Source organism: Acanthaster planci, linkage group LG13 (genome assembly GCF_054643075.1).
Source record: "Acanthaster planci isolate LZ-2023a linkage group LG13, COTS_SCS, whole genome shotgun sequence".
Taxonomy (NCBI): Eukaryota; Metazoa; Echinodermata; class Asteroidea; order Valvatida; family Acanthasteridae; genus Acanthaster; species Acanthaster planci.
The window spans coordinates 15,278,543-15,294,451 of record NC_141789.1 but is presented as its reverse complement, the minus strand read 5'-3'; the positions used below and the strand labels follow the sequence as shown (position 1 = coordinate 15,294,451).

The 15,909-nt window shown below is 38.7% G+C and overlaps 1 protein-coding gene across 1 annotated transcript in view; it reads right to left on the bottom strand.

Annotated features, from left to right (window-relative positions):
- Window positions 1-349: 349 nt before the first annotated feature.
- Window positions 350-15,909, bottom strand: part of LOC110973792 (serine/threonine-protein kinase 32A-like) — a 55,965-nt gene continuing 40,405 nt past the window's right edge. The window contains exons 9-12 of the mRNA XM_022224893.2: window positions 14,815-14,940; window positions 11,825-11,941; window positions 10,313-10,377; window positions 350-9,437 (exon numbers count right to left, since the gene is read on the bottom strand). Coding sequence (XP_022080585.1) covers window positions 9,158-9,437; window positions 10,313-10,377; window positions 11,825-11,941; window positions 14,815-14,940 — 588 coding nt within the window. The 3' untranslated portion in view covers window positions 350-9,157. The remainder of the gene's footprint in view (window positions 9,438-10,312; window positions 10,378-11,824; window positions 11,942-14,814; window positions 14,941-15,909) is intronic.

Genomic DNA, 15,909 nt, shown 5'->3' with positions numbered 1-15,909 from the left:
GAAGAAAAAAGTGTGGGATATCTTGAACAAACATTCAACAAAATGCCCCTATTTCTTCACCAATTTTTCCCTCATCCGTGCAAATATATTCTGCAATACGGGCGATTCACAACAGCGCGCCTGCAAGAGTTTACAACTCGTTGACCAATCACAATACGCGAAATCTGTCAACTCTTTCCAAACGCGCATTGGGTTGACAGATTTCGCGCACGGTGATTGGCTAACGCGTTAAAAACTCTTTGGGTGTGGTATTGTGAAACGCCCGTGTTTCAAGTTGAAAATAACCAACCATAAGGGTGCTTCTGCTGTTTCGGCAAATAAAAGACAAGCACGTGACTGTAACATGCAATTCCTACAGAATAAAATGCAACTATTTTACTGTCTTCTTATCAAACCGTATTTACAGGCGTAATATTAACCAACTAATGCCATACAAAATCTCGAAAAGTTTTCTAAGATTCCAGAAAATCAACTTCTGTATAATGGATGGCATACACAACAGTGGACAGCGAGTTACTGATACAATTAACCCTTTTCGTGTCCGAGTTATTTACTTGCACTTTCTTTTGTCACGAAACAACACTAACGTATCAAATTAGTAGACACGCTGAAAAATGCTTTGTAATTAGACCTTTTTCGTCCTTCTGTACACAAATACAGCAGGCCAGACCGACTTACTAAGACCTTACTACAAGTTATAACAAGATATCAATATCGTTGACATTACACTCATGTAGAGCCTAAAATGGTAAAAGGAATTATGGTTGTGCGGCTTCAGGGTTAATATGCATTTCATTAATTAAAATGTGAAAACTATTTGAAATAGTGCTGAAAAAGTCTTATTGTTATCCACAAGCATGACCCTATTAGTTTTCTTAAGAACTTTACTTGCAAAACAGGTTCCAATATTTTAAGCAACATCAACTCATACCTACATCAAATATTGCACTGAACTACAACAGAAATTGGTCTTCAATCATTTTTAAATATCATAATACGCTGAATTTGAGGGCTAAAAGTTTTTTTCCATTCCTCGAAATATGTCTTTTAAAGGTTTGAAATGTGATTACAAAGGGAACCCCAAAATAGTAACAACTGGTTTTAGCTGAAGGTAAATGACCAGAAGTTAAGGCAAGTTTAACAGTGGTAAAAATAAAACATATAAAAGCAAACCTCTCTCTAAAATAGAAACAAAATGACCTTTCAAGTAGATTAGTTCGACAGGTCCCTTCATAAGAACTGTAAAACATCCACATAGGGTCTAACAACTATAAACGTCAAAACTGTTAAAAACATGTTCTCAAAGCAATATTTGAATGCCACTGGCATTACAATTTCTGCAGGTGTAAACAAAATATAAGATATAAAACTCAAAGCGCCAACATGTGTACAGGAAATATATTCAGCTTTATATTACCAATGTCATTTAGCACTTACTGATTGAGATGGCAGACTGCTTAACATTGTGCATTAAATATTAGCTTCTTTAAACGTCTTCCTGATTACACGCATTTCTGAACATTTTTTACATGTTGAAATAGTGTCGTGGTTTGCTACCTTTTCACAGTACTTTCCATGCCTCTAGGTTCTTGGTATTTTGGAACAGAGATCACCAATTATAGGAACACAAAGCACTGAAATTTGAGATAATATATGTACTCCGATCTCAAAAGGCAAATCAGTCCGATTAGTAGAGAATTTCATTGTCTTCCTAGATATATTTCCCATAGCAAAAATAATTAGGGAATCTTAATTCGGTCCGGGGATTGGTTATAGAATGTAACTGCTTATTGGAAATGTTTGTATCTGAATGAGATGGTCCCATAAGAGTAGAAGTGTAGAATGAAGGTGTTTGAATCTTGAAAAACTTGAATTCTATGACAAAGATTCTTGTTTAGTTCATTTCAAAAACACTGCACCTTAAACATGTCTCTGTGGGTACTCAACGCACATAATTTTTTCTAGACTTCTGCATAATGACAATTGTGTGTTAAAACTTACCATTTCAGTAGTTTATCATAAAAACATCTCACAAGGCAGTGTTGAATTGGAATAACTAAGTATTTTGATGAATTGCTGTCAATAATTTTATCCACAACTTTTCAATGTTTAATACAACCATAACTTTCAAAAACATACAAAAAACAGATACTTATTTTCAAACCACTTATTGGATACATATTGAAGTTTAGGGTGAGAGGCAAGAATCTTATCTCTCATAATTTCTTCCTTATCATTTTTTTTGAAAACTTAAAAGTGTGATACAATATAAAAGGAGCACTGTTGACTAAAAAAAAAAAAACAATTTGATTTTTACATACTGTGTCAGTGAAGCTGAATTGCTCTCTAAACTGTCTATCCTCAACTCAGCTGAATCAATGCAACAGAAATTGCATGCAAGCAGTAATTTCACCTTTGAGAATGAAGCACAGCATTGGACATAGGCAAGGAACACTCCCCGCCAGAATGAATGGTATACAATAAGATTGCAATGATTGATGACGGACAAGTGGATTTCTTGAGTGGAAAGATAGCAACTAAGAGGCTTAAAGTGCTGAAGAAAATAACATAAACTTCATCAAAGCTACTACATGGGTCAGAGGTTGGCCATTTGTCATATCCTTGTCAGGCAAGCCACTCCTCTCCCTACCTGTGTCTCTCCCCCCAGGGCCGTAGACACTGGCATTCACTAGGGAGTAGCCTGCTATTTTCCTCCAGTCCACAGGGAACTGAAATGCTTTCAATCACTGAACATTTGAACATCTCTACTTCGGCCAGCAACATTTGCTCTGAAAATCAAGGTATATAATACAGAGAAATGATTTGCAGGTATACCTTGAGGAATCAAGTTCTTTATAAGAGTGGTAGCTCTGAGAAGACCTGGTGAGTGTGAACTTGACGTCTTGACCAGGATGCTTTGGTCATCTTCAGGACAGAAGGTACTATGACATGGTTGAACATCATTTCTTACGATGTCTCATTTAACATTTTTCTGAACATGTGCCACTTTCTTATATCAACAGAATTAAATAAAAAATATATTTAATTTTGGAACCAATCCATAAACAGATCACTTTTCTGGGATGGCCCTCTGTTAGGCTTGCATGGTTCAGGCCAAATCTTAACCTATGCCGAGTTGATGCATCACAAGCTTTTGAAATTAGTTGGTTTTGGCACCTGCCAACGTCCACGAGATAATTGATGTTCCAGAACAAATATGCAACATAAGATGTGGCTGCAAGTTAAGCGTGTGCATAATTAGTGGAATACTGTATGACCAATAACAAAGATTACGATCATAATCATGATTATTGACTGCAGAATTCGACCACAATTCACAAGAGCTTACAGTCCGTGGTTTTGTCATGAATTCATTACAAAACAGGTAGAATGGTTTAAAAGTTTTCCCTTATGAGAATTTAACTAAAATGTCTCAAAAATCTGCTTAAGTGTACAGCTATTGAACAAGGAGAAAGTTCAGCGAATGAATGAAGCAATGACATGTGTCAAATTAAACTTAATTCATTTGTGAAATAACCAAATTTATAGTTTACATGTATGTTGCTATTTAAAATGACATTACAAACAAGTTTGGGGTATCAGGTTGAGAAGATATGCTTAAACTTTCACACCAAATTCTCCTTTCACACAGAACAAAATACTCAAAACCAGATGGCAGAATCTCCCTATGGGAGGTATTCATCACACTCTGTGACCACTAAAGCAATATTTTGACTCCTCTTTGAAAAATAGTGATATGAATTCCCAATAAAAGGTATCATCACTACAGAAGAGAGAATTGTTATCCAATCAACTGAGAATTGGTGAAAGTAAACTGTGAGTGCCTTTTCCAGGGCCCCACTACGACACCCTTTAATGCTCTTTGGAAAATGATAGAGGGTGTCAACATCTCCCCTTCTTCCCCCTGGAAAAATGAGACAGGTTCATCTGTGCTTTCAGATCTCTAGCTGCTAGAGGCAGGCAGAGAGAGTCATGCTTTCTTGTGTTTCCATCATGTCCAACCCGGGTAGGAGATACCAGACCAACAACTGTAGTATTTTCTCTAGTATCTTTGTAAAGTCATAACAATTGGGATAGAAATGAGAAGTGAACCCTGGGCTTGTTGAAAGAGGTGACAAGCTTAATCATTCCTAATCCATAATTAATCATTTACCTCAGGGACTAAGATGGTCTTGGCAACAAGGTGGAAACCTTCTCAACAATAAATGAATTTCTTTTATGAATTAACAGAAAATGGATTCAGGACCAAATTCCAGTTGTTGGTCAAAACAGTGCTCTACATTTTTATAAAGGAGGTCAAATGTGGTATTTATTAACCTTAAATGTCTCCTCTGTAACCACCAGTAAATAGGTTATGAGAAAAAACTAGATTGGTTGCAAGTGGGAATGACAGAGGAATTACTGAAGTAGTATAGATGCTAGATCCTATATGGGTTGGGAAAAAGTGGACCATCATGACAGCAAGTGTTCTATATTCTGGAAGTGCATGAACAAACACTGCATAAAGGTGGACGGTGCAAGGGGGGGGGGAAGAATATCTACTCATATTTGCTCATTTTTCCTTTATATAAAAACAAACCGTCCTTCAAAGGTATGGCAAGATGTAATACATGTTAACAGAAAGGCAAAGATGAACATAAAAAATAATTCAGGACTGTGTGTGTTAATGATAATCAGTTATAGATGTTTGGACTCTTTTAGAAAAGTGCAACTCCCAACCCCCCAAACTGTGGTATTTCCAATGACCATTTCCAAATAGCTAGGTATATCAACTCCTAAATTGTACATGCATTTCTTTAGATGTTCCCTCAGTTGTAACTTCATACAGGTACAAAGACATTTCACAGTTTAAAAATCCAATTACAGTTAGCAAAACACGAGTTGGATACAAATTCACATTCTAAGGATCAACCCTTCAACTGCTGGGCAGTTTTGTTGTTTCTAAAAGTACAGATTTAGAGTTGACATTTCAACAAGATGAAGCAAGCTCATTCCAGCTCGCCTCTAGAGGCAATAACTAACCAGGATGTTGACAAGTTGGACAGGTTCGGCCCTTGATAGCAAGAAAAAAAGGAAAGTTTCCTGAGGTAAACATCCAGTGTTGTCTCATGCAGATTGATTGCCACAACAGCTGTCTGTAATCCAGGTTCCTTTATTCTGCTATCAATTGAGTTAATATACACTCCTGTATCATAGATCACTGATGACTTGAATGGCCCACTAATATGACATGAGGCTTTATGACGTTGTATCACTGTTTCAGTGATGCAAGGTTCTAAAAAAAAACCCTTCTATAGGCATTAACATACCAAACACAAATAAGATGATGAATCAGCATCTAGGCAATACAACCTCCATCTTACTTGACCATGCGCACTTGTGTTAGCAAATATAGACTTTGCCAATTTGGCATGCCACTTTTTTTAATGAAGGCCTTCGTGAAAATAGGGATCACGCACTTCATACATCATACTGAAGGCCACAGCAACAAACCACTATAGCAAACACTTGAACACGAATTCGATGAGGTTTATTTCTGCATTGATGCTTGTTGTGATTATGAGATAAGTTTTAGCAACCAATACCATGCTGGTTCCTCCCCTCAATTAATAGTGCAATGCCATGTGAAAACTAATGGAGCATAACACAGTACACTGTACTTTGGGAGGGCAATGAGGTGCACCTGCCACTTAATACAGACACAGAAATGCTGAATATGCATGCCTACATGTACATCACATGGCTGAGCAAATCACCAGGGACAAGTCAACTCAATAATGTGATTTATGACAAACAAATAATCCAATCATTAATACATTAACTGGAAAAATGATTTGGAGTGACAATAAAGTCCAAATGAGGCATTTCTGTCTGGTGTCCTGAAGACAAAGGTAATGTCACACCAATGAATCTTGAGATACAGACTTTAGGCACCACCCTCCTACCGCTTTATCTATTGGCAAGTTCACCCACAATTCCCTTATCTCTTCAGTTATATCAGTTACCCGCTTAAAGCAAGATAAGAGAACATACACCACAACTCACAGTTTGAACTCACAATATGGGGAATACCCCAAAGATCCAAGTAACTGTTGACCACACTGACCTACATACAGCAGCGGCATGAGTGGCAATGACCATCTGATTTTTTTCCAGTGGCTGGACGAGCAAATTTTAAAGAAAGAAAAAAAAAATCACATTGGTTTTCTCACAAGGCCATGATTTGACACACTGACACTACCTTTTCCTCAGGAAACAAGACAAACATTGCGAGAACATTACACACTATCTATATACAATTTCCTTTTTAATATTCAACACGATCCTTGGTATCAACAGAATGGAGGAATAAAATTGGTAAATAATAATTCTTTGGACATCACTAAAAGCTACATCTACTCATCATTTCATGCATAAATATAGTTTGTATCGATGTGTCTGGCACCCCTGGATTTGGAAGGCTGCTAGTACATGCAATATCCCAAAGAATGATTTACGAAATGTTTGTCACTGGTTGCTGACAGGCACTTACCATCTGGGATAAAAATATTGATACTTCTATTCTACTAGACAGGTTAATATCGTCTAGCTCTAGGCACTAATAAACATAATGGAACGGCAACATACTGTTATTGTCCATTGCAGTCACTGTTCAGAGCATGTTGAGGCAAGTTCCGCAAAGCAATTGCCGGTGATGACCGTTTGACGTGGTACAGCATGTAGGTAAATTGCTTGTGCATGAGCTGTTTTGGCTTGTTTGTTCCAATTCCAAGTGGACCTTGTTCAGTGGTTCTGCTGCTATATCAAGGGTCAAAATGTCACTTGAATCAACAACAAAACTGTAACTCTCTTTTTGCCTCCTAAATAATGCGTTCTACTTGTCTCCGTGAAATTGAACTGGATCAGAGTGCAGACGTACCATTGTAAATGAAAGTGCTGTGCACTTCAGAGGATCAGTACTGTTTATGTTCCAAAGTCTTAACTTGGTTTTGGTTTGATCTCCAAAAGATCAGATGTTAACAGTAATATTCCAGCTTCAGCGTGGATGGGTTGAGATATAAAGTTGGCACCCTGCCCTGTGTCAGCATGGAAGAGGTCCAAATCCAATTAATATTAAGGTAGGCAAGGTTTTCAGGATTCATCTTCTGTCATCAATGTGTGCTCCCAGTTCCAATCGCTCATTATTCAACAAGTGTTGGATGCGATCATTCTAAAGGATGCTGCTCTCCATGGGTTGAATAATTTGGACCAGGTTCGCCGAATCCTGAATCCAGTTTCAGATTAAGTCCTACTGACTTTTACAGCGATTGCCATGCACATGTATAAAGCATTCCAATCCCTCACAAGCCAAGAGTAAGCAATGATGTGATCCCTTAACAGCACACGACAGAAACAAGGCTTGGAGTCAGCTTACTCAGGAGGACATTTGGTCTGCATCTTCATTTTGTTCCTATCGGTGCAATCTTCCTCAATAGGTTCTTCTCTCTCTAAAAAAGAAAAAAAGGCGCTCTTGCCCCATGCCTCAGACAACCTGGCAACAGATCCCCAGCACCTCTTCAAGAGCAGTCCGCCTTTTAACAGTCCCAGCTTCCTTGAAGTCACAATTCCCGATCCAATTTGACAGGACAACCTTCCGTGCTGACAAAGGTGCTTTACCAAATGTTCTTGATTTTTGCAAAGATGCTTTTAACCGCTGTTCCCTTTATAAGATGATTTTTGTTTCCCTAAGCGGTCCACACTAAGTGCTTCATATAGTCTCAGTGGGAAGAGACAGAGCGATAAGTGAATGTGCGGATGAAAACCCCTGGACAATCTGCCTAATGGTGCAAATGCTGTGGGAATTATTTGGCCAATCAAGCATTACCTCCCGGCAGAGAAATGCTGCTTGAAAAATCCCCATACCACAGATGGAATGCTACCTTTCTTTACCTAGCCACCACAATTTATGTTTGATGGAAACCTGGGAACTAGGTAAAAGGAGGGGTGCATGAAACCTTTTTTGAAAAAAGAGTGATAAGCAAAATCATGCATTATGGCATTTAAAGGCAAGTACACATTTTAATGGAATAGTTGTATGAGATTTTCACAATACCACTTCATAATATATTTAACTTGTAACACCTACATTAGTTCTAATTCTTAAACAATTAGCACAAATTATCTCTAGTCCTGGTTGTTGTAAAAAGGCCATCCAGAACAACACAAACGATTGTGAGTTTTATAAACCAGACAGGGGAAACTGTGTCGTGGTTCTAGTTAATTTATGTCACTTAAATCTTTGGATGGTGGGTTAGAATCCACATGGGGTGACTCCAGGTATTCTGCACCAAGCAGAACTGTAGTATATGCGTTGGATCTCAGACCCTTATCTTCGTCAGGATTTTTCGTAAGAAATCTCTCACCTTATTAACTTGGAAATCTCAGAAACAACTATGTACATGTATGATCTCGAGGTACATTCAGTGAAAAAAGTACATACGTGTTCTTCTGTTAGGATTAAGCTTGTGAGATGACAAATGTCAATTATATTTTTAAAAATTAATTGAGTTGGGATGACAAATGCAAAATGTAAGATCAGCACCCTGTTGAGTTGCGATATCTGAGTTATGCGACTTGCAACTCAGTTTGTTTGCATAACAGTGAGTACAAAATAACATGAGTGATAAGTTCTAGAGAGGTACACCAACCATCCCACACAATGTGATACATGTCATGGGGGGAGGGGGGTTGAGTATGTTTCCCCTTGGCTGAAGCAGGAACATTTATTGTTAGGTCCCATTACACAAGACCTGCAAAGGAGATCATTTGCTCAATTTGTCTGTGAATCTAATCAGCCGAGATGTGTCGAGAAGGCATAAAACCTGAGATGTTTGATGCACTTTAGCTTGACAGATCTTGGCAGTGAGTGATACCGCAAGCCTAGCTGCTTGACAGACAGTGGCCTTTCGGGGAGCACTTTTGCCGGCACCCACACTTTAGAAATTACAAACCATGAAACAAGAGCCCCATCCATTCTTCTTAACGGTGTTGATATACCTGTATATGCACCACTTATTTTACTACAATGACGTGAAAACTACCAAGACTTAGATATATTTCATTTGTATGTATATATGTACAGAAAAATCTCTGTGCGTTACTGCTGAACCGTAGGTAGCTCTGCTTGTTTACTGACACCTGAAGGTGTTGATGAGTGTTGTTGTTGTTGTGATGTTAATTCTTCTTCTTCTTGTCGTTGCTGTTCTTCGTGTTCTTCCTGCTGTTTCTGTTCTTTGTCCGGTGTGTTTTCTGTGATGGCTACCGGCATTTCAATGCTGGATGTCGTGATGGCACCTTCCTGATTGGTATTACCATCCTCCATTCTTTCCTCGGGATTCGTCTCGTTGCCTTTGCTGGTGGTCTCTTTTTTATTAGGTCTGACGCAAACAGGATAAGACGTACAACTCAAGTTACATTAGAATGATGACGGTGAAACAACCAACGGAACACTTTTGCTGGATCAAAAAAGCATAGAAATGAAAGCCTAGAAATTGAAAATACTACAATGATTGGCCCCTCAGAGTTTTGTTTTTCCGATTTTTTAAAGCCAAAAAAACCCTGTGCTGTATTTGAATTGTTCTCATAAATCTTTCTCACTTTCTCGATACATAACAAACGCACTGGTATGCTCTCCGGTATATCTCACTCCTCTTTTGCTTCCCAGATGCAGTCACATCATCAGATTGCACCAGACAATATCACAACATGCAACAATCTCACCAGGGCAAAGTATCACATTAATGATCTGGCAAGGTCAGTCTCAAACACCAGGGAGGCACGTGTGTGTCCCTGTCGGCTTCCATTAAAAAAAAAAAGCCTCATGAGAATGTGAGGGATTACGGGATGAGTTTCACTGTCAGACGGTGTCTCTGCAAACCAGCAACCTTGGACAGAGAACATAAAATACAAACCGGCAAAAATGCCAGCCTGGAATCTATATTTAGATAGCTACTGCACAACCTTAGGCACAGACTATTGTGGTATATAATCAAGCTTACTATTGATATGTCCATGTCTGTTGAGAGGTATTATTCAATTACTCATTTTGTCTAACCCTGCCTTGCAGGCATGGGCTTCAATATGGCTGCCAGTGCAATGCATCAATCAATCTGAATCACTTGCAGTCCAGGTAGGAAAGGAGCATTTTTTGAGATATGAGGGAAAGTGGGATTCAGTTTTGAAACACAAAACAAAAAACAATTGAATTTGTTTCTGCAAAATTGACAAAATTGGTGTAATGAAAGAGACTAACTTTTCTCTGTTGTAGACTTTAAACTCTGCATTCAGGCTGTCCAACTGGGCTTGCATTTCTTCATCCTACAAAAAAGAGATCGGCAAAAAGGGAGAAAAATCCCCAACCACAAGCAATTAGAGATCTACATGTAATGACAAGTACAGAGGCTACATGTATGGTCAGGAATGTCAGTCTGTGTAGGCAAGCCATGATGACATTATGTATGGCAGGCCAAATGAAGCAACATTATGTATGGCAGGCCAAATGAAGCAACATTATGTACGGAAGACCAAATGAAGCAACATTATATTCTTCTGCTAGAGCATAAAAAAATACAGCAGATAGCAGAATAAACCAAGGGCTTCTTATTATTCAAAAAGAGGCACCACCAATCAGACTGGAATGGTGATATTCTAAGGGGCCACAAGACCAAAGTAACAGGTGGGCTAAGACAGGCCCCACTATAGGCCAATGCAGGCCCCATGCGAGGCCTATGAAGGACCCATGGCAGCCTCATGACAGATCCATGGTGGGCCAATGCAGGCCCCCATGGCAGGCCTATGAAAGACCCATGGCAGCCACATGACAGATCCATGGTGGGCCAATGCAGGCCCCCATGGCAGGACTATGAAGGACCCATGGCAGCCATATGGCAGATCCATGGTGGGCCAATGCAGGCCCCATGACAGGCTTATAAAGGACCCATGGCAGCCATATGACAGATCCATGGTGGGCCTATGCAGGACCCATAAAATTTTACACTTGACACATCCTCTTGGGCAAACATTATGCACCTGTAGTCAATCACACAAACTCAAACAATATTTTCAATACCATACTGTGGCTACTTTCACTAATTTGGACAGAGAGTTCTTTTCAAGAAAACACATTTTAATGATATTAATAAAAAATGACCTCTGACTGATTTCGAGTTTCTTCTTCAAAAGTCAATAATTCAATAACTTATATCTAAGTTCCACTTATTCTGACAGTTTGTAGCATTATGCTAAGAGACTTTTCTCAAGTGGTGGCGTCAGCATTCTCTCTGTCCACTCCCACCATGACTCTGCTCAAGCCTGTGGCGGAATACTAGCAAACAGCCATTAAACTTTTGCCAAACATCCCATTAGGACAGGCCACACATTCACACCAGCTCCCTAGTGGAGAATCCCACTTCCCCACAAGGCAACAAGCGGGCGTGATGGGAAGAGGGACACTCAGCATCAGCCAAAAGAGACAGCATTCTTAATGTAGATGTACGTGCTGATGCTGACAGGATGTGATATATTAATCCCAGATACTTATTCGTATGCTACGCATATACTCGACTGCATAATTTCAGAAGAGGTAATGGGTAGGACATTACAATTTGTAATGGACATTTTTCTCAATTTCCACCAGGACTACATTTTTCACAACGATTTCAGGTTTCAGACCATACTACCAAAATTACAGATGTACACTTCTTTCAGTGAAATTGTCCATACAGCACACACTTAGTCATGCTTTTAAGGCAAGGAAGCAACTTACAATGTCTTTGCCCTTCGAGCTTTGCTTGGCAAGGCGTTTCTTCTTCTTATGCAAAGGCTTGGCTTCGATAATCATTTCCTCCAATTCAAAGGTTGGGTCACAGTTCAAATGATCTTTCTGCATAAATTAAAGAAAACAAAACAGAGAAAGATTTTTAAAAAAACTGAATTTTTGTTCTGAAACTGTTCTTTGTGTATGAATTAAAGAGAAAATCAAATGATATTGTCAAAATATTTCTAAATTTTATCTGTGAATGAAATTACTGTTCTCTCAAGACCTTGGATACCTGGGAAAAGATGACTTGTTTTCTTAATTAGGCATACACAACCAATCATGAGTGATACCGATCAATTCTAAACTGAAAAATAACATCTGAGACTCTATGCAAGTACGTGTACACATGTGTATGATTTGTCTTTGCTGTGTTTCGCTGTAAGTTTGTCAAAGATGGTCATATCACAATTTTGGCAAATGCATATCCAATGAAAGTACATGAAATTTTCTTCTTCTTGGTAAGCAGTTTGGTAAAACAAAATAATTCAAGAACTCAAACAGCCTTGCTTTGTATTAAAGTAGAATGAATTTGAGCAACAAACGTATTCATAAAAAACAGAAATCCCCATACAATGTTACAGAAGGAAATTCAAGCATCATGATATAATGAAGACTTTCCGGCCCACGCCCATATACAATCTTCTAAAATTACTGTTCTGAATGTTTTCCAAGTGTACTTTGCCAATACGTTTGAAAGCAACCTCTTCAGAGTAATGCACGTTCAGTGCAAGACAAGTGAGGTTTCAGGTCCATGGGCAGACCAGCTCTTCTTGAACCCTGGGCATGTAAGCACATGTACTTGTAACTAATAAATCTTAATTCCAATGACTGATTTCGGCACTCTTACCTTCCTTAACCACTCAGTCCAGTATCAAATTCAAGAGACAAGACTCTCTTTGAACAGGCAAATTTGGCCAAGTGCAAAGTGCAAAGATTGACATTCTACACTCTGGAAAAACAAGTTTACTCAATTCAGACAAAGGGCTTACTCTCCAGACCATGACGTCGCCTACTTTCTACTTGCCATTCCATAAATATGTAAACTGTTTAGCCTCAAAATCCACACCACTTGATTTTGATACATACATGTATTTGTAACAGCTTAACGGGCCAGGAGTAAATTACTGAGATTTCTGAGTTTGGAAAGGGTAGGTTCTGCATGTCCAGAACAAAAAAAAAAAAAAAAGGGACAGGGAACTGACCTCTTTTGACACAAGTGAAAACATCTGGCTTAGTATGACAGCCATGTACGAAGGATTACCTTCGCACTGAATCGTGATTGTGTTTTATCCCTCAAGAAAACCTTGGTGTTTAAAGACGCCATGCGAGGTGTTGAACATGCCAGGAAGAATGAAGGCAGGAAGTGACTCTCAGATAAATTCCCAAATGATTCTCATGCGTAATTTCCTTTTGCTAGAGGGGGCCACCATCAACAGATTTCAATCTTAAGCTGGAACTAATCATTATCCAACCCCCAGGCTTAAGCATGTGTACATGTAAGCAACAAAATCTTTAATTTAAGCTGAAACATGTCACCAACACACTAAAAGCTATGCCCAATCACAGAAAAGCAAAGAAAAATACAGAAACCCTATGAGCAATCTCTGAGTAATTTTTTGTCAAGAAAACAAGAACAGTGGACGTGTTTGAGGATGATAAGCCTACAGACACGAGTCACCCATAATTCTTAGCAACTCTCTCAGGATAATCCGTTCTAATATCAATCATGACATAGAGTTTCCTGTCTGCAAATGCCAGTAGTTTTTGGACACACATGTACACGTACAGGTATCTTGTCAGTCCATCAAGCTGCAGGGTTCCATCAAGCTCCAAGAAGAAAAATGCACCATACTACACATACACCATATGGCTCATGCTCAGATTTTGTTCTTTTCCATGACAAAGCAATTATCAACTTAGAAATAAACCAATCAAAAACACACAAAACTTGACACTCCCTCAAGAACAAAAAGCTGTTTTGAAAAGAAAATCCATGTGAAAATATGACATGTAATATTTGCATCACTACTGAAATTTTTTTCAATATTAACAGATACAATCCATTTTTCTCCCCAAATATACTGGTGAGAAACCTGGATGATGGCTTGTGCTCATATTTATTCAGAAATATAATACGAGATTTGTTTTACGATAGTAATTACAATTTTCTTACATGAAGGTAGTCAGGGAAACTTTGCCGCTCTTCCTGCCAAATGTTTGCTTTGGAAATTCATCAGCTAAAAGCATCCGTCAAAGTCAATCTGTTCAGAGATCGAGGAGCTCTCCTTCGATTACCGATTCCGTCCCGAGACGAAGTTTATTTAGTCAAAAAGATTGTGCCGGAGAACAATGTACTCTCAATTATTGACCATTCAGTCGCTGTTCACTTGTTATTAAAAGGAAAAAAATTACACTTTGGACTTGGACCCATGCAATCATATGTACATTCTGACATAACAGATTTTTTATTTCCCCACTTTAAAAAAGTAGAGGTATAAAAATAGCCCATATCACATATAAAATGAAACTGGACTGGCAAACATTAAGTCAATTTCTCCAAATTGAGATCCCACTGAAGGTGCAAAAATCCAAATATCCTCCCCATCCTGCAGTCAAAAGTACTTACACATGTACATGTAAATTTACCATTTTGTCAGACCTTTAACAAGCAGATGGGTAAAAGATAGAGTCGTGCATTAATTTTGGCAAAGGTCACTGGTTTCACGTAGTGATTGTGAACATAACCTTTTTCTAATCAGCTTCACCTAAAAGGTCATCATAGTGACATACAAAATCCTGACGTACTTATCACTTTGCGGATCGCACTGAGTGGCTGTCATACCCTCAAAGAGAAAAAAAAGACTATGGTGACCGTACGAGTACCCAGTTAAGTGACAGCAAACGTACAATAAGATGTACTTAAAATAAACACCTACGGGCGGCACGAAGGAAGGCTTGATTTTCATGTTGAGTATGGCGTCCCAATCTGCATCCGACATGAATGGGTGCTTGCTCATAGCCGCTAGGGATATCAACCGTTGCTGAGGATCCAAAGCCAAGAGCTGGTCAAATGAAAAAAGAGGAGGGAAAAGAATAAAAGTGTCTGTCATCTCTGAGACAATTTGAAGAACTGGTTGCGGTAAAAAACTGTCGCTCATAAATGCTTCATGACCGATGACAATGCCTGAAGCTCCTTTTATTAACAGTGCATCAGATGCAGAATGTGATTAAATGCACTCTGACATCAGAATAGAGGGAACCTGACAGGTCTGTGTTTGTACAGGACCTGACAATGTCCCCATACTCCCACTGAAAAAATATATGTTCTAGGATAAGCTCCTTTTACTTGGAACGGAAGACTCTACCGGTAGTTTTTCAAAAGGAACTTTAGAAAAAATTCTCAGGTCTTCCATTGTTTAAAGTGGATGATTGGAGGCACCAGAATGTCTTGGAAAAAATGATTTGTCTTTCTTCACTAGCTATGAGTAAACATGTGGCACTTGGACCAGGGTGTACATGTATAGCGGAGTGCTAGTGGTTAACTAAGATTGGCTGAATTGGCCATTTGACAAGAATATAATACAAAGAGAAGGGGCCCCCAATTAATGATAGAAATGGACTTTTGCACCCGGAGAGAAAAGCACTTTGGTGATAAATTACTCAGTCCCTGACATTTGTGTCAACTGAAGCAGCTTTCTCTCTATTTGCTGTTTAAAACAAATATACAAATCTGTCTAACCTCAGTTCTGTTCAGTTTAGTTTCATTTCACAATGAAATTTGTTGTTGCAAAGATTACACTCAATTCAGTACAACCATACATGCACCTGTAAAATCCAATTCCATTTCAAGTTTCGTATTTCTCAAAAGTAAAACAAACCTCAAAACTACATGTACCTTTTTCAATTTGAAGTATCCAGCAAATAATGGTAGTTTCTGTTACAATTTGTTTGCCTATGTGACCACGGGCATAACATAAATTCCCCCCTCCCCGTCCAATTTCCACGGCCGAGCAATTTTTGATTTACGTCAT